Below are 26,535 nucleotides of genomic sequence, written 5' to 3'. Positions count from 1 at the left end.
GAATAAAAAATAAAAATTAAGAATATTTGTATACGATTAAGGGTGTCATAATACTCATAAGCGGAGTGTGATAAAAATGTAAAGTCAGTGTAAGAAGGGTGTGAAGGAAAGGAATATGAGAACATCGGGCAACAACCTGGGAGTAAGTGTGGTGAGGGGAAGGTGAATGATAACAATGCCCAGTGCAGAGCAAAGGAATAAAAGGGACCCTAGAAGAAGACAGGAAAGGGACCAAATTAATAGTGGTGATACCAAACCAGTGGAAAATAGGAGTGGAGGGGAGTGAGAGAGTTAAAATTTTTTTAACATTTTAGGCCAATTTGTTTTCTGCTACATATGTTTGGTAAAAAAAAACGCAATAAGTGTATTTTGATTGGTTTGCGCAAAAGTTATTGCGTTTACTAACTAAGGGAAAGATTTTTGTCATTTTTATTGTTTTTTTTTTTAACGATTAATGGCAGTGATCTGCGATTTTTTTGCGGGACTGCGACATTGCGGCGGACAGATCGGCCCCCTGACTGACATTTTTGACACTTTTGGGGGTACCAGTGACATTACTACAGTAATCAGTGCTATACATATGTCCTGTTACTGTAAAAATGACACTGGCAGGGAAGGGGTTAACTTTATTGGAGAAGAAGGGGTTAAGTGTGTCCCTAGGGGCGTGATTCTAACTGTAAAGGGATGTGGCTGTTTGTGTAACTACAGAGATATACGATCCTACATAGCAGGACCTTATGATCTCTGCACTTACACAAGGGAGAATGACAGGCGGCTTTGTTTACATTAGCCGTCTGTCTTTTTCCCTCTGTACCGGACGATCGCAAGTGACCCGATGTCCGCTGGTCACACGCGCGGACATGTTAGGGAGCGAGCGGGGGCGGCGCTTGCCCCCTAGAGGCTCACAGGCTAGCGGCGTAGTCCTATGTCACTTTGCCTGTGAGGGGCTGACTGCCGCCGTAAATAGTCGTGCGGCAGTCGGCAAGTGGTTAATGCCTCAGACAAAGATAATGTAATTAATATTCCCAAATATTTAAAAGAGGTGACAGTTTTAGAGGGGTTAAAGCGCCACTCTCTACAAATACCTGAGGTTGGAGAGGCATCAGAGCAGACTTTTGCCAATTAATTTTTAGGCCTGAGTGTGTACCGAAGAGGTCAATGATTTGCATTGCAGCACTTAATGACCCTGAGGCATCTGCATACATTCCTATTACATCTGTTCTATCGCCCAATGTAATTCCTTTCACGAGACGAGACTGCAAGAACTGCAAAGCTAAGGTCTCTATAGCCACCGCAAAAAAGAAGCAGTGACAAAGGCCATCCCTGCCGTGTACCCCTATGAAGTGGAATGGATGTAGATAATAAGCCATTAACCAGAAGCTGGGAGATGAGGTTTGCATATATTATAAAAACCCATTTTTTTTTTTTTTCACCAAAGCCAAATGAATGCAAAGCGGTTAATTAAAAGGGCTATTCGATTGAATGGAAGGCTTTGGCCGTGTCCAAAGAGGCAAGGACATTAGATTCAGGCAGGTAATTTCTAAGTTGGACAATCAGTTGTGTTCTACGAATAAATATATATATATATATACATATATATATATAGACTTCCCAGGCATAAAGCCAGTTTGGTCCAGGTGGATATTGCTCAAAATAGCAGAGTTAAGTCTTTTAGCTAGAATTTTTGTAAGTATTTTGTAATCTAGGTTTAAAAGTGAAATTGGGCGATATGGGGCACAGTCAAAAGGGTCCTTATCGGGCTTCAGTATAAGTACCACTGTGGCAGAATACATGGACGGTGGCAGTCCCCCCTTCTGAAATGCCTTGGAGTATATTTGTACAAGGATCGGAGCTATTATATCAATATATCTATTATAGACCTCAAGAAGCAATCCGCCAGGGCCAGATGCCTTCCCTGCTGCCAAAGAAGCAATCGCTTCTCGGACATCATCCTCTGTGATATCTGCATCTAAAGTTGATACCTGGTCTTGTGCTAAGAGAGGCAATTGTAGGTCAGACAGATGCATCTCAATATTCTGTTTGGTATGTGTGAGAGTGATATTTTTGTATTTATATATACTTTTGTAACCATGTGTATTTTGGAGGGGTATATATAGTCCTACCTGTTCTTTCTGATCCCAATATTTTTACAAATTTCTAGGTTTTAAAGCCCAAGTGAACCTTCCTACTACATTATGTAAATCTATTTAGGATACACCAAACAATTATACAAAGACTAATTGTTGATTTTATTTACAAAGCAGTTCCAGCTCTCAAATGTTGCTAGTCTTCCAACAAGTGATCAACTAATGATCGCTGTTTGAAAGTAGTGTTCGCTCTGCTGTGGTCCCACATGCCCTCCTTCTGAGTCAGCGTTACATCTCTTCAGTGAGAAGGGATTGTTAGCTCAAGAGATACTGCTTCTTTCAAGTAGAAAACAGCAGTCAGCTGCAGACTACTGTATAATGCCCAGCAGCTTTCCCTAATTGTGGGTCTCACTCTGATCAGGGTCTCAAATTGATATTATCTCCTCCCAAGGCAGCAGCAGAAAAGATCTTTTTTTCTGGCCTGGGAGGGTAAATACCCCCTAACACAGTCCTGCCTGAGATAAAGGCACCCCAAAAATTACTTTAAGGTAAATATTCCTATAGTAACTCAAAATATATACCCAGTAAAAATACACTTTATCCCTGGTCCACAAACAGCTTCCAGTCAGTTGCCCCTGTTCCCCAGTCTATGATCAGTTCTCTTTCCTCCTTTCGCAATGGTGGTACATGTTTTGCTGCAATTCCTCTCTTCCCCATACTGCTCAGTCATCCCCTGACTATGATCAGCTCCCACACTGCTTCCCTCACTCTCAGCCACAGCTATCTAACCCTTGACCTCCTGAAAACGATTATCACCCTCTCTGTCTCCTCTCTTCTTAGTCTTACCTGTCCAACATCAGTTCATGCAATAAGCCCTCTGCCAATGGTACTTAAGTACCTACTGCCCCCTCTGCCTTCCTGACCCTGGGCAATAGTCAGGACCCACTATGCCTTATTTTTCCCAAGCCCACAATCAGTTACACCCTGTCCCTTTTCTCATAAGGCTTTGAGCAGCTCACGCTAAGATTCCACTCTCATTCTTCCCTAGTCCATGATCATCCACTGTTCTGCCCCCTCTACCAATGTTCCATGGTCAACTACCCTTCCTTTCTCTTCTTCACCCTCTAAGCACCATCAGTACATGATCAACTAGCGATCTCACCCCATACACCAGCCACAAGCAATGCACACTCTCTCTCCCATACCACCACCTCTTTACGATCAGCTTTTACTCTGTCTTTCCCCACAATAACCTGTTTCTGCTTGCCTCCTTATGTTATCCATCTGCTTCTAATGCTCCTCTCGGGACTGTGGGTAACAGGTAAAAGGAGATACATCTGAGCAAATAACACCTGCCAAACTAATAACACTATCTGATTGAACAGTAACGCAGACCAGTATGTTGTGACTTAGAGGTCTAAAAACGAATGAGGAGAGAGAGATGGGGGTGTCGGGCCACGGCTCGGCTCTGCTTGCTGTGGAGGCACTGAACTGAAGGGAGGGACCAGGAGCACAGAGGAGAGAACAGAGAAGAGAAGGATCTGGAATGCTCGGTGCAAAACCACTGCACAGAGCAGGTAAGTATAACATGTTTGTTATTTTTAACAAAAAATTTGACTTTAACTAACTAAAATTTACAAATGGTAAAAATAACTTAATGTTTTTGTATCTGACAATGGCTTCTGAAGTCCTATTGGAATCCTACAGATTAAATATTTTCCAATGTATTAATTCAAGACATAGCTGAAAGTTGGTAGCTAGCGCATGTTGTTCTTTCCTTTTGAAAAGCCTCTTTCCAATCGGCATGTCAATCTGCATGTAAAAATCTAATACATTAAACAGCACAAAGAAAGAACAGAATAATGCCAATGAAAACAAAGAGCAAAAACAAGAGGACAAAAAAGATACAAAAGAGAATGATAAAAAAGAAAATGAGTAAGTATTGCAATCATTCGTAGATTAGAATTTATATAAATATCAATTTCTGTTTTGGAAATTGCATTTACTTTAAAAAGTTTGTCTGACAAAAGGTTGATTTACTAAAGACATTAGGGGCTGTTTACTTAGCAAAGCATATGTTAGTAGATAAGGCTAACCTTATTTGCTTATAGCTGGCCATACATTAGTAAAATTTAGTAAAGAAATTATTGTTTTCAGAATATTCAGTCACTTTTGCAGTTAGGTTTCATGTATAATGCTGCTGATAAACAGACGTTTAGCAGCAGTTGGGTGTTTTTTTCAGCAGCCCCTTAACTCTCCTCTATGTTATCTTATATGTCCATGTACACTGAGATTTTATAGTTGTTTAGAGTCAGTTGAGTTTAGTGGCTCTTTTTTGAAAGCAAAAAAAGGATGGAAGTTTATAGGCATTTGAAAACGCCAAACGCTTGTAACAGCATGCAAAACAGACTTTCTAGGAAGGGGAGAGAGAGAAGGAGATTTTCCTGCATTGTAGGCATCTGGGATCAGTACAATCTGTTATCTTCAAAAATGCTTTGAAACGAAAACACTCATGAATGCTGGTAAATGTGGCATGTACAAGTGGTAAAACAGACATTTTTTAACTTTGTTTACTAGCTGTAAACTTCCAGCATTCAGAAGAGGTTTTCAAAAATCCAGTGTTCATGAGGACTTAGTGGAGTCAAATCAGCAATCGTTTTCGATTGTATTGATGAGAAAACTCAAAGGAGCATGTGGAAGATTTTTCTTGACCAAATGTAATTATACCTGTAAATGGTGGTGGTGGTTTTTGTTTTGGAAAAAATCATACATATTGTAATGAGCATGTTCTAGGCACAAAAGAGTTTACGTCTAGGATTCCATCCAATTTGCAGGTCTGCATGTAACTTTAAGGCTTTTGAAATAAATTAGTTAACTCACTGATGGCAGGAATGCTCTAATAAACATTTCTGCAGAATTTATGTACTAACATTCAAACAAAATTCTACTGGTGTATGGTTGGCCTATCTTCAGTTAGCATTCACTTTGTAAAGTGAAATTTAATTTTGCTAAGTGAACAGCCTCTACTCCCTGAGTACTTAAACCCCATTGTTCCCCCATTGAAGTCATAATTAAGCCTGTATAGGAAAACATATTGGGAGCAGAAAAAGCCCTGTTTAAGGGTCCAGTCATATGAAACTATAAGTACACCGCATGAAAATTGTTGACTTTTTCAACATATTTAGGCAAGCAAAAAGGCATTAAAATGTTATTTAAACCATGCGTACAGATAAAAGAGCAATAACTGAATAAACAAACAAATTATTTTTAATCATTTATTCAACAAAAATATCAATAGATGTAATGGTGCACTGTATAAAAACACAGCCTTGGTATTTAAGCTGGATACACACTATACAACATTTGTTGTTAGATTTCCTTTAGATTTACCTTCAACTATGTAGTGCAAGGGCCGGCCTGATTGCATACAAATTGAAAGTGTCTAGGTCTGACCTCATATTATATGGTTTTGGTAAATCTAAGGAACAAATCTAAAGACAATTGTATAGTGTGTATGGCCCATAAAAGCTGGTAATACCCACTGTAGCAGAAAGGACTTCTTGTAGGCATTTTGTATAACAACCCACTAATCCTTGACATTGACCAGGTGGTGAGCTCCTAAATGGGGTTTGGGTAAGGAAACCCTGCTGGTGATCTCTCTGTACAGTTGTGAAGAGTTGGAACACCTGAATTCCACTTTGTGTGTGCTCTGGCTGTGTAATTTTCATGGAGCGCATGCCCAGTTCCTTGGAACACGCTGGTATTGAACGTGTGCTGTGCTCCAAATGCTTGAACCGGCTAGTGCATGTGCAGTGAGCAGGGGACGGGTGAAGTGGACGGGCACTTCGTTCAATAGCAGAGGTGGTTTTGCTGCATTCTGCCACCAGATTGCCAACTCTTGCTAGACTCCAGTCTGGTGATCCATTGCCCAACTTTCTCTCCCTGGAAGCTTCGGGATCAGTCCATGTTTGGCCTGTCAAGTTTGTGACAGCTGTTTTGTGGAAGAAAAGGAGGAGGATATTCAGCAAGTTGTATTGTTATCAAAGCAAGTGTTTCAAGACATACTAAAGTAATTTACTGCTACAAGCCTAGCAAATAGTCAGCAGCCTACCTATCAGCTATCTATTCATCTGGAGTTTCCTCAGGAGGTCTCTACATCAGAATATTCTAGTAATTCCCTTACTGATGAGGAAGAGACAATAGCTTTTTACTTTTCCTTGGCGCGGCCCTTTATAAAATTAGACAAGCTTTTTATGGGAAGACCCAATTTTTTCCCAGAAGAATGGGGTAAAGTGGATAAAAAAGTCAATAATTTGTGAAGCTTTATTCCTTAAGGGGAGTCGATTTTAAAGCTCTTAGCAACCCTCCTCTTGTGAATGTGGCCCTATTGAGGCTGGCAATGCATGTAGCGTTGCTCTGGAGGATGCAGTATCTTTCAGGGACACCATAAACTTATGAATAGATCTGGATTTTAGGAAGATATATTTTACAGCAGGAGCTGCATGTAAACCAGTTGTGGTCCTGGCTTTTGAAGCTTTTGAAGTCTGGATGGATGATGTAGACTCTAACCAATGATCTTGGTTAATCCAAAATCCTTGTCTTTTTAAGCTTACCTCAGCTTTTATGTTGGAAGCCTGATTCATCTTCAATGAATTCCTAGCAAGGGTGATGCTGTGATCTGTAACAGTGAAGAGAGCCCTCTGATTAAAACTGTGGCTGGGGGACCTGGCTTTTAACCATGACTGGGGGGATCTGGCCTCTAACCCTAGCTGGAGTAAAATTACTTTCAAAGGTCAGTCAATATTTGGCAATAAATTAAAGGTGGCAATTGCCAACACTACATGCAGCAAATTAAGGCAAATACCCAAGGACAGAAACCCCAGTTTAAGTGCCAGGCTCAGGATAATACAACTGAGCATCAGACATCTTCTAGCCTTACCAACCCTTTCAAATCTCCTAAAACAGGGTCCACTCTGTAATCCTTCTCCAAGGAAAATCTGCCTGAAGGTCTTATTGAAAGCCTATACAGTATTTTACAAAAGTGAGTACACCCTCACAATGTTGTAAATATTTTATTATATATTTTCCCTGTGACAACACTGAAGAAATTATACTTTGCTACAATGTAAAGTTGTGAGTGTACAGCTTGTATAACAGTGTAAATTTGCTGTCCCCTCAAAATAACTCAACAAACAGTCATTATTGTCTAAACTGCAGGCAACAAAAGTGAGTATACCTCTAAGTTAAAATGTCCAAATCGGGCCCAAACCGTCAATATTTTCTGCAGCCACCATTATTTTCCAGCACTGCCTTAACCCTTTTGGGCATGGATTCCCCAGAGCTTCACAGGTTGCCAATGGAGTCCTCTTTCACTCCTCCATGACGACATCACAGAGCTGGTGGATGTTAGAGACCTTGGGCTTCTCCACCTTCCCATTGAGGATGCCCCACAGATGCTAAATAGGGTTTAGGTCTGGAGACATGCTTGGCCAGTCCATCATAGGGTTCTGGAGACCTGCTTGGCGGTCCATCACCTTTACCCTCACCTTCTTTAGGAAGGCAGTGGTCATCTTGCAGGTGTGTTTGGGTTCGTTATCATGTTGGAATACTGCACTGCGGCCAAATCTCCGAAGGGAGGGGATCCTGCTTCGCTTCAGTATGTCACAGTACATGTTGGCATTCATGGTTCCCTCAATGAACTGTAGCTCCCCAGTGCCGGCAGCACTCATGCAGGAGAGAAGACTTCATCTTCTCAAAAAGGTTTTTTTCCGAAGGTGGGGTTTTCTTGTAGCATTTTAGTCCGCTTAGTCACAATAATTTCTACACAAAGGGTATGGGAGATAGCTGTGCCAGGGACCAAGGAATCCAGTGCTGCCTTTCTACTGATGGGCTGGTAATAATTTCAATAGTGGGGTGTATACTCAGAATGACTTTTATTTAAAGTATTACTAAACCCAGGACCCTGCATTCACTATATCTGGTCTACCACAGTACACAGAACATGAAAATGCTTTTTCATGAACATGAAAAATTATCTTAGTAAATATAAACCTCTAAATAACTTTTCTCATCAGCAGAATATAGCAGTCTTGTGGCTTCTTTCAGTGTCTGGCCGAATACTGATTAAAGCTTGTAGGAGGAGTTTTCATTCTCCTCTGACACAATACAAAGTGTGTTCCTGCTGAGAACCTCAATGGGTGTGCCACATCCCGATAAATATAGGAGAAGAAAGGGGGTTCCCCTGGGATTGGGACTTTTTAGGCACCAATAGATAAAGTTTGCAACAAGTAAGAATTATTAATAAATGTTTTAATGAAAAAAATAATATATACAAAAAAAGAGAAAACATTGAAACATGCAAATATATACATAAAAACAATTGCAAGCTCAGGTGTATGTGCAATGTAACCAGAGAAACACAACCAAAAGGACCAGAAGATCCGACGCGTTTCGGGGTCCCAATCCCAGGGGAACCCCCTTTCTTCTCATTCTCCTCTGACTGTCCTATGAGGCTTCCTGATCCCTGACCCTCTGTCTGGACAGTGCTGATTGGTCCTGTGCTGGCCACATGCAACCCCCCCCCCCCCTCTGTACTATCAGGATAAGGATTGGGGACAGAAAAAAAAGAGGAGGATCAGAGAGGCCAGGATCAAACAGCCTTTTTACACAATGCAGAGGATTAACCCCTTAGGTTCCACAGTGAATATAACAAGCATGCTTTACTGCATATACAGACTTATTTTGAAGTAGAACATAGTAACACTTTGAAGCAGAACATAGCCCTTCCTACATTTCTCTCTTTGGATTCAGAGCAAGTAAATAGTTCAGATGTTGGCAAATCCCTGCAAACATACATAGAGGCAGCAGATTCCTTCAGATCATCTAAATATCTGTTTGCATTGCCTGCGGGTACAAATAAAAGGGAAAGATCTTCCAGTCAGGTTATTACTTATGGGTTGGTCAAAACTATTTCCATGGCCTAAAGGTTTGGCAGTGCCAGATGGAATTATTTCACATGTGGTATAGCAGTTTCCTGTGTCTCTAGGGATGATTTGTAGGGTGGCTTCTTGGTCCACACTCAACACCTTTATAAACCGTTATTGTGTCAAGTTTGTCTCTCTTATGACTGTTAACTTCAGTCAGAGAATTATTTCTTCTGCTACCTTCATTGATTAAAATCTTCAGCATTTCCTCCCTGCGTGGTCTAGTTTATTCTCATGTGTATGCTGACATGAAGTCATCAGAAAAGCACAAACATTGATTTTATACTTACTGTAATTTTCCTTTCTTGACAAGCTCCAGGGCAGCATAATGTTCCACCCCATCAGAGTAGGCTAGGTATGCTACACCGTGGCTGAAGAGGGGAACAGATTAATAAATAAAAAGGATTATGGGGGTAGAAGGGAAGGTGGCTACCCATGTGATTGCTGCAGGAAAGGAAAATCCAATTTTTTGGTTCTTTGTAGGCAGTATTTGAATCAAGATCTAATTCCTGTTCAAATACAGTGAACAAGTCATCAATTTCCATGGGGTGCACTGACTTTTTCACAATGACCGTGTATGAAGAAATTATTGAACCCTCTTTTGCACTGGTGCTGTTTTAAAACTGGCACAAAATAACTCGGTACTGTTTTATCTGACAGTGGCTTCTAAAGTTCATTTTGGTAAGCTACAAATTATAGCTGAACTCTAGCTAAAAAAACTCAATTAATAGCCCAGCAATAGTAAAAATAAAAAGCAGTAGTTGCTGCAATGATCAACTTTAGTCCACAGATGTCACTCATAGTAATTCCTTCCTGCCATTAGATGTCACCAGTCTTCATGTTGGCTAGTGTCATTCAATCTATTTCCTCTGAGCCAACACTATCAAGGCAGCCTGGGCTCAAAGTATTACTACACTGGATGGCACTCACATATCATTATGCGACTCAAGGAGGGGAAGATTATTTTTATTTAATGGAAAATTAATAAAAAAAATGTTTATGAAATATCATAATGTACAGAAAAGACCTTAAGGAAAATGGTTACAAGACATATGTAGCTAATATGCAGCTAGCTTATGTTCTTCTTTCCTTTTCAAAAACCTCTTTCCATTTTGCATGTAAAAATCTTATGCAATAAACAGCACAAAGAAAGAACAGAATAATGCCAACGAGAAAAAAGATCAAAAACAAGAAGACAAAAAAGATGCAAAAAAAGACGATAAAAAAGAAGAAGAGTAAGTATTTGCAGTCATTCCTAGTTTAGAACTGATGTGAATGACAATTTCTCTTTCAAAATTTGCATATACTTGGAAATGTTTGTTTAACAAATTAGGCTTCATTTGCTAAAGAATGCTACATGGTGATGTGAAGTTCTTGTGATATGCTTATGTATATTGGTACCGGGAAACTGTGCTTAAAGCGGTAGTAAAGTCCGCTTTATGATTCTTACCTACAGGTCAGCCTATAATAAGGCTTACCTGTAGGTAAAATTTATATCTCCGAAATGTGCACCATTTAGGAGATATTCACCCTGGATGCAGCCTGTGACGTCACCGGCGCATGGGCTCTCAAGGTCTGGCCAAGTGACGTCATTGCTGTTACGGCCACTCATACAGAATAAGAAGAAAGACTGGGAGAAGATGGAAGCTCTCTCAGCGGTGACAGAGTGCCGCAGGAGGGCTTTGTTCAAAGATAAGTATTTTATAATGTGTTAGTATGTGATGCATACTAGCATGGTGTGCAATTACCTTACAGGTGTTTTTTCTTTTTTTTTTTTAGACTGCAGCGGTTTACTACCGCTTTAAAGTATATCTTAGGGCTCTTTCACATAGGCGGACAGTTCAGATCCGCCTGCCTGTTTTTTTGGCGGATCTGAGCGGTCCCCCTATGCATCCCTATGGGGCATCGGATGTCAGCGGAGACATGTCCGCTGACATCCGATTCGATCCGTCAAATCTGGATGGATGGAAACCCTACTTTCCATCCGTCCAGTGGATCAGATCGGATGGGATCGGATGAGAACGCCCGAAGGTCCGTTCCCATCCGATTTCCCCCATAGAGATGCATGGGGAACTGACAGCTGTGTCTCCGCACACAGCACGGAGACACAGCTTTCATCCTCCTCCTCAGCGGGGGATCTGCGGGTCGATCCCCCGCTGAGAAAAGCGGACTCCGTCCGATGGACGGAGTGTGTGAAAGGGGCTTAAAGGCCAAACTTTTTTTCTCATTTTAGATTGACTGGGGAAGGGTCTGTTTTTTCACACCTGTATCTCATTAAGGAGCTTACTATCTCTTATTGTCCTTTAGGCCCCTTTCACACATACGGACCATTCGTCCGTTTTTCATCAATCTGCCGACAGATTTAAAACGGACATCAATGCATTCCTGTGGCAAAATGGATGTAAATGGATGATTATTCATTTACATCCGTTTTCATCCGCTTACGTCAACATCAGTTTTTTGGAACGGATGAAAGCCCTATTTTTCATCCGTAAAAAAAACGGATTGGATGAAAAACGGATGACATCGGATGAAAAACCGGTGACAACAGATGAAAAGCGGATGAAAAACGGATGACGAAGGATGAAAAACTGATGTTGCCTGAAAAAAAACTGATGCCAAAAAAAACATGACCAAACTTATTAAATGAACCGTATGTGTGAAAGGGACCTAAGGCTCGGTTCACATTGGTGCGATGCGGGAACACTGCAAATCAACTGCGGGTTTCCCGTATCGCACCTAACTCGCAGGCAGTTCACACTGCCATATGCGAACCACTGTGATTCTCAAAACAAAGTTAATGACACCCTCAGATCACCGATTCTGGTGTGGACCAAAAAAAGGGTCCTGCATGACTTTGGGCCGAATCCGGTGCAAATTTAGCTATACAATGTGTATGGCTGAATTTGCATCGCACAGACATCGCATTTGATTGGCACAGCAGTGCTGTGTGAATCATATGCCATGTCTAATATCGCTACAGTGTGAACCGGCACTTAGAGGGATAGGATATTGTTCCAATGTGGTGGAAATCTAGTGCGCCATTGGAAGATTTCCCCTATATTTCTCTTTGTGGTGTCAACTCAAAATTTTGGATTTATTTTCACTTTCTTTCCCAGCATCATTAGTGTACAAGACTTGAATGAGGTTCCCTCACTGCTTATCCAAATCTAGTTAAAAAAATACCTGAAGTGAAACCTTAAAGAGAACCTGTGCTTTTCCCAGGCAAAACGTACTATTTGTCACTTGCTCCTCCATACCCTGTTGCTAAACAGATTGGCAGAGGAGAGATTATGCTCCTGGGGAGGTGGGGTTTAAAGCAAATCTATTGGGATTTCCCCTAAATGGACAGAGCACATGTTAGCTTTAAAAGGGAACTAAACCCTGCTGACATCTTCTCCCAGGCTCATTCCAGTTTCAGGGTCTTTGGAAAATGGATGACATAACTCCCAAACATGCACACAGGAGTTCATTTATCCTGGCACCAAGGTGTGTGAGAATGTATACTGACATTCTAAAACATTTTGCAGGCAGGAAGCTAAGCTTCTATTGCAGAAGAGACATTATGGGGTTATTTACTAAAACTGGAGAGTGCAAAATCTGGCGCAGCTCTGCATAGAAACCAATCAGCTTCCAAGTTTCATTGTCAAAGCTTAATTGAAAAATCTGAAGTTAGAAGCTGATTGGCTGCCATGCAGAGCTGCCCCAGGTTCTGAGAGCTGTGCAGGGAAGACACGCCTGCACCGGAAGTGACGGCCTGGCCGGTGCAGGGCATTCTGGGACAAAGAGGACACGGAAGAGGACGCAGAAGTGGACGCGCCGGCTTCAGCTGCCCACATCTGAGATGGCAGCGCTGGAGAAGACATTTTCAAGGTAATTATTTCTTCTAAAAGGTAAGTGCGACCTGAGACAGTTCAGAGGCTATCCATTATGGAATGTACTAGCCCTGACTGTCCCGGGGGTATTTTTATCTAAATTTTACCCCAAAGGCCAGAACTCCGCTTTAAGGAAGAGAGATATCATCAACGTGTTGCCCTGTGTTTGCCTTGATGAACATCTGTCATGTGCATGGCCCTAGTTTAAATGTTGTACAATTATTATTATTATTAAAAATAGGAGACAACAAAAGATCTTAAATATCTTCATGTTCTGCCCTGTGTCTTTATAGAAATAAAAAAATAAAAAAAAATCTAATCCTATCTAAAATGAACCAACATTGCTAGTTATAAGCATATTAAAATCGTCTACCTGGATATTCTAGGCTAGACAAGAGGGGGTCAACAGCCACATAACTGTAAATGAGGTGTACTTTGAATCTGGAATGCTGATAGTCCTGCTAGATCACCTCAGGCTTTCCCCTTTTGCAGGTATAGCTATGTAAAACATTAAAAAAAAGTTCCTGTACTGTTTAAAATCCAGTTAACTGACTCACCCGGCTTTGCACATGCTCAGTTGCTCTGCATTTTTGGCGTTGTACTGAAAATCAGAGCCGCCAGAGGCTGATCTGCTGACAGCCTAAATATGTACTGCTGTTCAGGGGCTCTGGGCTTCAGTAAAATGGCAGCCTCCAGCAAGAAGAAATAGGAGCAATGTTACACACTCATTTTGGTAGCATAATTATTAATGTGGAATGTTCGTTTCTTGCTAAAGAACATTATTTTTAGCAACTTGTAATAGTTAAAGTTCCGCTTTAAGTTTTAGGAATGTAATAGATGGTAATTCTATTTTTTTGTTTTATGACTGAATAAATTAAAATTTTTATATATATTTTGTACACTTTATATTTAGTGTTCTGTAATCCATGTTTAGTTTTCTTTTATGCAATTCAGCTGCTCAGAACAAAGCAAAAACAACGTGAATTCACTTGTACACACAGCAATTAGTGATCACAGGATTACGTTCAGGTGTATTTTCACACATCTCCTACTTGTAACATATCCTTAAAAAGGATGAACAGTGTATATAACACAAATGAGTGTTCAGTTGTCCACTAATCTTGTGACTACCTTGGTCTGCACTTTCAGTTACAAAATGTATACAATTTTTATAGTGGGCCACGGCTACTAATGATATCTTTATTGATCTCGCCAGGAGCCACAAAAAGGCCTGCATTTTCCTCTGTAGACGTTACACAATGCTGCATCACTGTTATCTCTAAAATAACAGGAATATAGGTATATTACAGGTGCTTGTGGGTTTGATCCCAACACAGAAAAGCCACTACTTTGAGCTATCGGTAATTGTTTGCTTGTGCTGTATAGAAATGTTTTTGCAAACTTTAGGTTTTGTACGTGTTTTTTTTTTTTTTAACCCTTTGTGTGAACATCTGGATTTACGGTAACTAAGGAAAGATGTCAGCAGAGAAGGATATGAGGAATGTTCATAACGCCATTAAATTCTTTTTTTTTTTTTCATTTATAGGAAAAAGAAGGAAATATTTGTCATTGACCCAGCAAGCAACTTTTATTACCGATGGCTATCCATCATCTCAATACCTGTGCTTTATAACTGGTGCTTTCTAGTGTGCAGGTGAAAATAGTCTTAGTATACGGTATACATTAATATAGAGATCTAAGTTAGCATTGGATTGTAACATCTTTTAATGTCTTGCAGGGCTTGCTTTGATGAGCTGCAGAAAAAGCATGTGATCTTGTGGATGGTTCTGGATTATTTAGCAGATTTAGTGTACCTTACTGACACACTAGTGAGATTCAGAACAGGTGAGTAGTAGTCATGTTTAGAGCTAGCTGACTGGCTAATGGTACAGTACCTTTACATTATACCTCGACATAAAATTTTAAAAATATACCTACATATAAAAAAACAACCTGGCAACAGGAATCTGTGTATTAAAACTGGAGAAAGGTAAGTAAGGAATGGAAAAAAAAAAAAAAACATTTTTTTTTTTTTGCCATTCCAAGCCTTAAATTGATTGTTATAGAAAACAATGTGATCATAAGTGGGCTCCATTGTTTACTGTGATGTATTTTAATTTTGTAGCAACCTGCTGTGCATTAAAGTGTATGTAAACACTAACAATTATTTTTTTTTATTTGCTCCTTTTTGGTTTGTTAAAGTGGTTATAAAGGCAAAACATTTTATTTTAACCTTAATTCATTCTCTCTCGCAGGGGCAGTTGTAGTCTGCTACTGTAATTTTTCTCATTAATGGGTTGCAAAAAAGCATTTTATATTTTTAGTCCCAATTCACAATTGCCAGTTATTCAGAATATAGCTCAAAAGAAGGAAAAATGTTAGTTTGTAATGTGCGGTTTAAGAATTAATGCACTATGTGTACTTTTAATCTCATGTTCTTAGGTTTCCTTGAGCAAGGCTTGCTGGTTAAAGATGCCAAGAAGTTAAGAGAATACTACAAAAAGACCATGCAGTTTAAGCTTGATATGTTGTCTCTGGTGCCAACTGATCTGGCCTACTTCAAGCTGGGGATCAATTTTCCTGAACTACGGTTTAATCGTCTTCTGAGGTTTGCTAGGATGTTTGAGTTTTTTGATCGTACTGAAACCAGGACCAATTATCCAAATATTTTCCGTATAGGGAACCTTGTTCTCTACATTCTTATTATTATACACTGGAATGCCTGTATCTACTTTGCAATATCTAAAGCCATTGGGTTTGGATCAGACACTTGGGTCTATCCCAATATTTCTCACCCAGAATATGGGCGTCTGGCAAGAAAATACATTTATAGTCTTTACTGGTCAACCCTGACTCTTACCACTATTGGAGAGACCCCACCACCAGTTAAGGATATAGAGTTCCTCTTTGTAGTGTTTGATTTTCTTATTGGTGTGCTAATATTTGCAACCATTGTTGGTAATGTAGGTTCCATGATTTCAAACATGAATGCATCCAGGGCAGATTTTCAGTCCAAGATTGACTCTATAAAGCAATATATGCAGTTCCGTAATGTATCTAAAGATCTAGAAGCAAGGGTGATCAAGTGGTTTGATTATCTCTGGACAAACAAGAAAACGATGGATGAGAAAGAGGTCCTAAAAAGTCTTCCTGATAAGCTGAAAGCTGAAATTGCAATCAATGTTCATTTAGACACTTTGAAGAAAGTGAGAATCTTTCAAGACTGTGAAGCAGGACTGCTGGTGGAATTAGTCCTAAAGCTGAGGCCTCAGGTATTTAGTCCTGGAGACTATATTTGTAGAAAAGGGGACATTGGACGTGAAATGTACATCATTAAAGAAGGTAAACTTGCAGTTGTAGCAGATGATGGGATAACTCAATTTGTGGTACTCAGCGATGGCAGTTATTTTGGAGAGATTAGTATCCTCAACATTAAAGGGAGCAAAACAGGGAACAGAAGGACAGCAAACATTCGAAGCATTGGTTATTCTGATTTATTCTGTTTATCTAAGGATGATTTAATGGAGGCCCTCACTGAGTATCCAGATGCTAAAACAGCTCTCGAAGAAAAAGGACGACAAATCCTTTTGAAAGATGGCCTTATAAATGAAGAAGCAGCAAAGGCAGGGGCAGACCCAAAAGACCTAGAAGAAAAGGTTGATAAGATGGAAACAGCATTTGACAGCTTGCAGACTCGATTTGCCAGATTATTAGCTGACTACAACTCCACACAATTAAAACTAAAGCAAAGGATCACTAAAGTTGAGAAACAAATAAAGAACTCCAACAATGACTGCATGTCTGAAGGGCCTGACAGTGCCCCAGAAACAGATAAGGCGGAAGACAACAAAAATAAATAAGCCACTGCCTATTTACATTTTTGTACTTCAAACGTATTACCTGATCATCATGTGTTTTATACATTCTTTCTGAAGGACTTCATAGGATTTATCTTACCGATTTAGTAATGTGGCAGCCTATACAGGGAAAGCTTTTCTTTTTATACATTTTCTTTTTTCTTCAATAATATATTTTTGTACTTTCAAGCTTTTAGAATTCTTTAGACAATAAATGGTTTTCAGGTTTATAAATAATTTTAAATTGTTTATTTAAAGATAGTTTTGTGTTGTAAGAACTCATTTTCTAGATTTATATTATTTTTAAAATACAAAAGATATATGCTTTTGGTACATTCATATTCCAAAAACTCAATGCAACTTATTCTTATCAGTTTTCTGAAAATACAATGTAGCCTATGAACGCTCATAAGGTGTATGTTGTAAAATAAATCTCAAAATCTATTAGTTCTTTGTTATGTTATCTGGTATATTTATGAATTACACCTGTAAGTATAAGTTTGATGCACCTTCAGCCTGGAAATCTGCATTGGAACAAAAACCAGGTAAGGCATTCATGCTTCAGGTTTTGTTTGAAGCCTAAGAGCTGGATTTAGCAACTCTGACAAACCAGAGTTGTATTCAAATCCACCTAGTTTTTGGGCAAAAGCATAACTGCAAAAAGCTTGTCATATGCACTTGTATTTATGAACTGAACTGAAAAGAGCATCCCACAGCAATCAGATGTAGTATGTACCTGCTGGAACCCAGACTTTCAGCAGCCACACCAATGCTCAGTAACAAGTCCAAGAAAGTTTCTAACTTATGGTAGGTTAGCTTTAGCTATTCTATATCGTAATATACTTATCTGTGTTAAATAGTGATGAGCCGAACACCCCCCAGAACACCGCGAACAGAGGAAATGTTTGTTCAAACAAACTAACTCCATTGAAGTCTATGGGACTCGAATGTCAAAAATCAAAAGTCCTCATTTTAAAGGCTTAAATGCAAGTTAATTTTAATGAGGCTTAAAGTGAAACTATAAAAATGAAAAATTATTTTAAATATTGTGCCTGGGGGGTCCCCTTAATGTGCCTGTAAAGTAGAGCATCTGTATGATGTATGTAGCGTGCTACAGCAATACTGACATTTCTAAAAGAAAAAATGTCATATACAAATATACATACAAAATTTCAAATCGCATGTACTTGTCATACAGGTGCAGAAAAATTGGGCCTTTGCTGTTGGTGGTGCTTAAACACCATAACCCCTCTACTCTTGCTTGGCGCAGGAACAGGCCCTGCTGGTAAAAATTCCATACAAATTTGAAAATCGCATGTACTTGTCATACAGGTGCAGAAAAATTGGGCCTTGGTTGTTGGTGGTGCCTGAACACCGTAACCCCTCACAGTTACTCTTGTTGGGTGCAGGAAGGGGCTCTGCTGGTAAAAATTCCCTTCAAATTTGATATCGCATGAACTTGTCATACAGGTGCAGAAAAATTGGGCCTTGGTTGTTGGTGGTGCCTGAACACTGTAACCCCTCACAGTTACTCTTGCTGGGTGCAGGAAAGGGACCTGCTGGTAAGAATTCCATACAGATTTGAAATTGCATGTAATTGTCATACAGGTGCAAAAGATTGGGCCTTTGGTGTTGGTGGTGCCTGAACACCGTAACCCATCGCAGTTACTCTTGCTGGGTGCAGGGCACAGGGACAGGGCCTGCTGTTAGAAATTATGTAAAATTTAAATTGTATGCACCTGTCATAAAAGTGCAGAAAAATTAGGCCTTGGGTGTTGGTGGTGACCTAAACCAAAAACATTGTTGGAAGCTAGCAGAATCAAGGTAGAGGAATAGGATAGGCAGCATATGCAGTCTTCAAGGGATAGCAGACCCCTAGCAAATTCAATCAGTTACATCAGCATCAGGGGCTTGATAGCTGCTGTTGATCCAGGACTGATTCATTTTGATAAAAGCCAGCTGGTCAACAGAGTCTGTGGATAGACGCACTCTTTTGTTTGTCACAAAACCACCATCAGCACTGAATGTCCATTCGGAAAGCACGCTGGAAGCAGGATAGGCCAGTAGCTCCATTGCATATTGAGCAAGCTCTGGCCAGTGGTCCATCCTCAAGACCCAGTAACCCAGTGTATGCTCAGTTCGAATGGTCTCCAAGTCTGCTCTTGCCCCTAGATAATCATGCATCATATGATGGAGACGCTGCCAATGGTTGCTTAAACCTAACAGCCCTGGGTGCTTCTGAGGACTAAAGAACTGTTTAAAGCCATCGGTCAGCCGCCTTCTCCACCGCTCCTCCTTTGGCTGAACGATGCCTCAGAAACACGTCCAGAGAATGTTACTCTCCCAGTGTTTGGAAAGGTGTTACAATAATTTTTTTTCAAGGCCTCCTCAAGATGTTTCATCCTCTGCTCCCTCTGCGAAGGCAGGATGAGCTCTGCAACTTTACCCTTGTAACGTGGATCAAGAAGGGTTGCCAACCAGTAATTATCCCTCTCCTTGATAGCACGAATCCTTGGGTCCGTTCGTAGGCTTTGCAGAATCAGGGAGCCCATCCAACGTAAGTTGGAGGAGGCATGAGCTTCTCAGTCCTCTGGTTCACTAAGGATGGCATTGTCAGGAGCAACCTCAACCCAACCATGTACAACTCCTGGGGTTTCTGGAGAATGAAAACCATCCCTTGAAGACTGCTGTATACTATCCTCTACATCCATGCTGCCACAATCCTCCTCCTCCTCTTCCTACTGTGTGTTTTGTGTCCCTGCAGGCATGATATCTGCATAAAGGGGGCCTTGTGAGGAAAGGAAGTCCTCCTCTTCCTCCCTCTGTTCTGCCTCAAGTGCCCTGTCCGTGATTCCACGAAGCGTGGGCTCCAGCAGGTAGACTAGAGGCATAGTGTCACTGATGCATGAATTGTCCAGGCCCACCATCCTTGTGGCCTCCTCAAATGGTGACAGGACAGTGCATGCATCCTTTATCAAAAGCCACCGGCGTGGCGAAAAAAAGCCAAGCTCCCCTGAGCCTTTCCTTGTGCTATACTCACACAGGTACTCATTGATGGCCCTCTGCTGCATGTGCAGCCGCTGCAGCATTGCCAATGTTGAGTTCCACTTGGTGGGCATGTCACAAATGGGGCCGTTGGTGGGCAGGTTGAATTCCCGTTGAATGTCAGATAGCTGAGCACTGACATTGCATGAACGCCGGAAATGGCCACAGACTTTTCTGGCCTGCCTCAGGAGATCTTGGAAGCCCGGGTACCTAGTCAAGAAACACTGCACCACCAGATTCAGGACATGTGCCAAGCATGGAACATGTGTCAAGTGTCCCTGTCGGAGGGCGGAGAGAAGGTTGGTGCCATTGTCGCATACAACCATTCCTGGCTCAAGCTGTCGTGGCGTCAACCATCTCCGAGCCTGCCCCGGCAGAGCTGACAGAATCTCTGCCCCGGTGTGACTCCTATCCCCTAGACAGACCAACTGAAGCACTGCATGCCATCTTATAGCCTGACTGCTTGCGTAGTCCCTTGAACGCTTAGGGAGCACTGCTGCTTCAGAGGACAATTCAGCAGAAGAGAACATGGAGGAAGAAGAAGAGGAGGAGGTGGTGGAGTAGGCAGATGTGGCAGAACCAGCACCAGCTTTTTGGAGGCATGGTGGCAAAACAAGCTGCAGCACTGAACCCTGTCCTGCATCCCTCCCAGCTGCCACCAGAGTTACCCAGTGTGGCGTGAAGGAAATGTAACCACCCTATCCCTGCCTGCTGGACCAAGAGTCAGCAGTAATGTGAACCTTCCTGCTGATTGCTGTGTCCAACGAGGCCAAAACACTACTCTCCCCATGACGGTATGGCCTAACGCGAAAAGAAATGTATTTTTGGAACCTGCCACTGTGGTACAGCACATTCCACAAATTCACGAAAGGGAGCAGAGTCTACCAGATGAAAAGGCAGCAATTGTAGTACTAGCAATTTGGCCAAGCTAGCATTAAGACGCTGAGCATGTGAATAGCTGGGACAGTATTTCTTTCTGCTCACATGAAGTGGTGGTGTACTGCTAGCAGATTGGGTGCAAGTATCTGTGGCACTCATTGCTATACCATCATTCCTCTCAATGCAGGTTTTTGAGAAGACATGAGGTATAGTAGGGTTAAAGAACCCAGATGAGGAGCAAGGTGAAGTATGCTTGTTTTTATCTTGTGGCTCTTTCAGGTGCTGTTGCCAACGGACTGCATGGCAGTTCGTCAAATGTTTTGTCAAGCATGTGGTGCCCAAGCGGCTGGTGTTCTGGCCACCCTTGATCCACTTCAGACAGATGTTGCAAACAGCAACGCTGCAAGCCACTGCACATGTGTTGAAAAAAGCCCACACTAATGAACTTTTGGAAGTTTGCAGCACCCTGCACCTGTGGAGCTTTGTAGTGTGATGCAATAGGTTGGCTACTCCTATGGCGGCCCCTGGAGCACATCCTGCCTTGTTGGAGTTGCGCCTCCTCCTCCTCCTCCCCCTCACTTTTCTCCTCTATCCTGTCAGACACCCAAGTACAGTCAGTGACCTCATCATCCCCTCCCTCCTCATCACTGGAGCAAACTTGGCAGTATGCTGCAGCTGTGGGAACATGACTGCTAGTTTCTTGTCTGTCATTGTCACCCCCTCTCTCTCTAGGCTCACGTTATTCCCTTCATCATCCTGGGAACCCTCATCACAGCATTCAAATTGCTGTGCATCCTCCAGCAGCATGTTACTGACACTATGATCTAAAAGTTCAGGTGACTCTTCCGTGCATGATGGTGGGTCGACAGAAGGAGTAGCTGTGGAGAAGGAACCTCTGGAACGGGCTGCTTTGGCAGCTGCGGTGGAATGAAAAACTAATATGAGCCTAGGTGACAGAGGATGAGGAGGATGAGGACAGCTTCGTTATCCACTCTACCAACTCTTCTGCATGTTGTGGTCGAATAACTCGGCCAGCCCCTGCCTGCAGAGGATGCACCATGTCTGTGACCACCACTTTTTACTGTGAACACAGAGGCTGCTTGCCCTTTTTTCGTGGCCTGTGAGCGTCTGCCTCTCTTTGTCGGCCTTTGGGACATGATGTGGATTTTGGGGGGGGTTTTATTACTGGTTGATCAATATATAATATATATACAGTGGGTACGGAAAGTATTCAGACTCCCTTAAATTTTTCACTCTTTGTTATATTGCAGCCATTTGCTAAAATCATTTAAGTTCATTCTTCTTCCTCATGAATGTACACATAGCACCACATACTGACAGAAAAACACACAATTGTTGCAGATTTATTAAAAAAGAAAAACTGAAATATCACATGGTCCTAAGTATTCAGACCCTTTGCTCAGTATTTAGTAGAAGCCCCCTTTTGATCTAATACAGCCAGGAGTCTTTTTGGGAAAGATGCAAGAAGTCTTTCACACCTGGATTTGGGGATCCTCTGCCATTCCTCCTTGCAGATCCTCTCCGGTTCTGTCAGGTTGGATGGTAAACGTTGGTGGACAGCCATTTTTAGGTCTCTCCAGAGATGCTCAATTGGGTTTAAGTCAGGGCTCTGGCTGGGCCATTCAAGAACAGTCACGGAGTTATTGTGAAGCCACTCCTTCGTTATTTTAGCTGTGTGCTTAGGGTCATTGTCTTGTTGGAAGGTAAACCTTCGGCCCAGTCTGAGGTCCAGAGCACTCTGGAGAAGGTTTTTGTCCAGGATATCCCTGTACTTGGCCGCATTCATCTTTCCCTCGATTGCAACCAGTCCTCCTGTCCCTGCAGCTGAAAAACACCCCCACAGCATGATGCTGCCACCACCATGCTTCACTGTTGGGACTGTATTGGACAGGTGATGAGCAGTGCCTGGTTTTCTCCACACATACCGCTTAGAATTAAGGCCAAAAAGTTCTATTTTGGTCTCATCAGACCAGAGAATCTTATTTCTCACCATCTTGGAGTCCTTCAGGTGTTTTTTATCAAACTCCATGCGGGCTTTCATGTGTCTTACACTGAGGAGAGGCTTCCGTCGGGCCACTCTGCCATAAAGCCCCGACTGGTGGAGGGCCGCAGTGATGGTTGACTTTCTACAACTTTCTCCCATCTCCTGACTGCATCTCTGGAGCTCAGCCACAGTGATCTTTGGGTTCTTCTTTACCTCTCTCACCAAGGCTCTTCTCCCCCAATAGCTCAATTTGGCCAGACGGCCAGCTCTAGGAAGGGTTCTGGTCGTCCCAAACGTCTTCCATTTGAGGATTATGGAGGCCACTGTGCTCTTAGGAACCTTAAGTGCAGCAGAAATATTTTTGTAACCTTGGCCAGATCTGTGCCTTGCCACAATTCTGTCTCTGCGCTCTTCAGGCAGTTCCTTTGACCTCATGATTCTCATTTGCTCTGACATGCATTGTGATCTGGAAGGTCTTATATAGACAGGTGTGTGGCTTTCCTAATCAAGTCCAATCAGTATAATCAAACACAGCTGGACTCAAATGAAGGTGTAGAACCATCTCAAGGATGATCAGAAGAAATGGAAAGCACCTGAGTTAAATATATGAGTGTCACAGCAAAGGGTCTGAATACTAAGGACCATGTGATATTTCAGTTTTTCTTTTTTAATAAATCTGCAACAATGTCAACAATTCTGTGTTTTTCTGTCAGTATGGGGTGCTATGTGTACATTCATGAGGAAGAAGAACGAGCTTAAATGATTTTAGCAAATGGCTGCAATATAACAAAGAGTGAAAAATTTAAGGGGGTCTGAATACTTTCCGTACCCACTGTATATAATGCACTGCTGATATGTACTGAACTGACAGATAGATACTGAATGGCCTGATATATACTCAAGTGGCCTATATATCTATATAGATATCAATATATGGTCTATACTGAAATGACCAATACATACTGAATGGCCTGATATATACTCAAGTGGCCTATATATCTATAGCGATATAAATGTATGGTCTATACAGAACTGACCGATAGATAGATACTGAATGGCCTGATATATACTCAAGTGGCCTATATATATGTAGATATCAATATATGGTCTATACTGAAACAACCGATAGATATTGAATGGCCTAATATACACTCAAGTGGCCTATATATATTAGATATCAATGTATGGTCTATACTGAACTGACCGATAGATACTCAATTGCCCTATATATGTATAGATATCAATGTATGGTCTATACTGAACTGACCGATAGATATTCAATGGCCTAATATATAATCAATTGTTATATATATATATATATATATATATATATATATATATATATAAAAATAGATAGATAGATATCAATGTATGGTCAATTCTGAACTGACCGATAGATACTCAATGGCCTAATATATACTCAATTGTCCTATATATATATATATATATATATATATATATACAGCCCTCAAATTTTTCCTCTCGCCTGTTTGCATTTTGCGAGTGGAAAATGACTGAAGGCGAGAGAAGAGAGGAAGAGACAGAACACTGTCGGTAAGTGCAGGGGTGGGCAGTGTCCATATATGTGATGAGGGGGGGGGGCGCACTAGGAGCTTCTGCCTTCATCTGCCTGACAGGAGTGAATGTCATTCTCCCTCCTGTTATTGCAGCAGCACAATGCATGATTTCTGGACTCCTCCGTTCCAGCCACTTATCTCTCCTGCAGCCGTTAATCACTTCTCTCCTTCCAAGCTCCTCTCCCCCTGTTGGTTTGTTCTCCTTCCCGGCCAGGCCAGGTCACTTGCACTTTGTCCGTCTCCTCGCACTTGTCTTTATCTTCCCTGCACAATCGTAAGTTAGCAGCGATTCTTGTACTCCTCTCTCCTGTTCACATTAACCCTTCATCTACTTCTATCTTTCAGCTGTCCCCTCCATAAATCTGTACTGTTTGTCCTGCAGCCTCTGGTCCCAGCTCTGAGCACTCCAAGCAGCCATTTAGCTGACCCTGTCCTGTCCCAAAATACAGCCTTAGCACTTTCTCTACAGTCCTTCACTCTGCTCTTCATTAACATATATTATTACAACCCAGACCACCCCCCCCCCCCCCCCCCATTCACTCTCTTATCCCTAATAACTGGTGAACTGTGGTTTGGCCAGTGTGATTGTATGTGCGTTTTACCTGGATTTTATGTGCATTTCTTTCGAATTTCTATTACAAAGTGCGTTTTCATGAAAGCGCTTTAAAGTCCTGCATGCTGCATCTTTGATGCGGCTTCAGAAAATGCACTGTGTAATAGAATTCAATAGAAGTGTACCTAAAATCCAGGTAAAACACACATACAATCACACTGTTGTTATTAATATTTATTTGTGCAACTTCTGCATTCATGCAAAAACATTTAACAGTGTTATTTTATAAAAGAATTTTCTGAGGGCGCATTTAGGGGCAGGGCAGGGTAGGGGTTAGGTGGGGCAACTGGTGGCGAGTAACCCTTAAGGCCTGGCTAGTAGCTCAGGACTTGAAATTTTGAGCCCTGTATATATATATATATATATATATATATATATATACATATATATATATATATATATATATATATATATAGATAGATATCAATGTATGGTCTATACTGAACTGACCGATAGATACTCAATGGCTTAATTAATACTAAATTGTCCTATATATACAGTATCTCACAAAAGTGAGTACACCCCTCACAATTTTTGTAAATATTTTATTTTATCTTTTCATGTGACAACATGAAGAAATTACACTTTTCTACAATGTAAAGTTGTGAGTGTAAAGCTTGTATAACAGTGTATATTTGCTGTCCCTTCAAAATAACTCAACACACAGCCATTAATGTCTAAACCACTGGCAACAAAAGTGAGTACACCCCTAAGTGAAAATGTTCAAATTGGGCCCAATTAGCCATTTTTCCTCCCCGGTGTCATGTGACTCTTTAGTGTTACAAGGCCTCAGGTGTGAATGGGGAGCAGGTGTGTTAAATTTGGTGTTGTAACTCTCTCTCTCATACTGGTCATTGGAAGTTCAACATGGCACCTCATGGCAAAGAACTGTCTGAGTATCTGAAAAAAATAATTGTTGCTCTAAATAACGATGGCCCAGGCTATAAGAAGATTGCCAAGACCCTAAAACTGAGCTGCAGCGGTTTAACAGGACAGGTTCCAATCAGAACAGGCCTTGCCATGGTCGACCAAAAAAGTTGAGTGCACGTGCTCATCGTCAAATCCAGAAGTTGTCTTTGGGAAATAGACGTATGAGTGCTGCCAGCATTGCTGCAGAGATTGAAGGGGTGGGGGGTAAGCCTGTCAGTGCTCAAACCATACGCCGCACACTGCATCAAATTGGTCTGCATGGCTGTCATACTAGAAGGAAGCCTCTTCTAAAGATGATGCACAAGAAAGCCCGCAAACAGTTTGCTGAAGACAAGCAGACTAAGGACATAAATTACTGGAACCATTTCCTATGGTCTGATGAGACCAAGATAAACTTATTTGGTTCAGATGGTGTCAAGCATGTGTGGCGGCAACCAGGTGAGAGTACAAGGACAAGTGCGTCTTGCCTACAGTCAAGCATGGAGGTGGGAGTGTCATGGTCTGGGGCTGCATGAGTGCTGCCTGCATTGGGGAGCTGCAGTTCATTGATGGAACCATGAATGCCAACGCGTACTGTGACATACTAAAGCAGAGAATGATCCCCTCTGGGCCACAGGACAGTATTCCAACATGATAACGACCCCAAATACATCTCCAAGATGACCACTGCCCTGCTAAAGAAGC

General features: G+C 41.5%; 1 protein-coding gene across 2 annotated transcripts in view; it reads left to right on the top strand.

Annotated features, from left to right (window-relative positions):
* The window catches only part of CNGA3 (cyclic nucleotide gated channel subunit alpha 3), a 92,017-nt gene extending 75,090 nt beyond the window's left edge, over positions 1–16,927 (top strand). Inside the window, exons 6-10 of one of the 2 annotated variants that reach the window (XM_082244379.1) lie at positions 3,930–4,022; positions 10,213–10,305; positions 14,492–14,599; positions 14,684–14,790; positions 15,388–16,927. In XM_082244379.1, the coding sequence (XP_082100505.1) occupies positions 3,930–4,022; positions 10,213–10,305; positions 14,492–14,599; positions 14,684–14,790; positions 15,388–16,805 (1,819 nt within the window). In that variant the 3' untranslated portion in view covers positions 16,806–16,927. The remainder of the gene's footprint in view (positions 1–3,929; positions 4,023–10,212; positions 10,306–14,491; positions 14,600–14,683; positions 14,791–15,387) is intronic. The other variant, XM_082244380.1, reaches the window with a different exon arrangement.
* Positions 16,928–26,535: the final 9,608 nt, after the last annotated feature.

This window comes from Pelophylax lessonae, assembly GCF_965119305.1.
Source record: "Pelophylax lessonae genome assembly, chromosome: 2".
Taxonomy (NCBI): Eukaryota; Metazoa; Chordata; class Amphibia; order Anura; family Ranidae; genus Pelophylax; species Pelophylax lessonae.
This window is presented reverse-complemented; position numbering and strand designations above follow the sequence as displayed.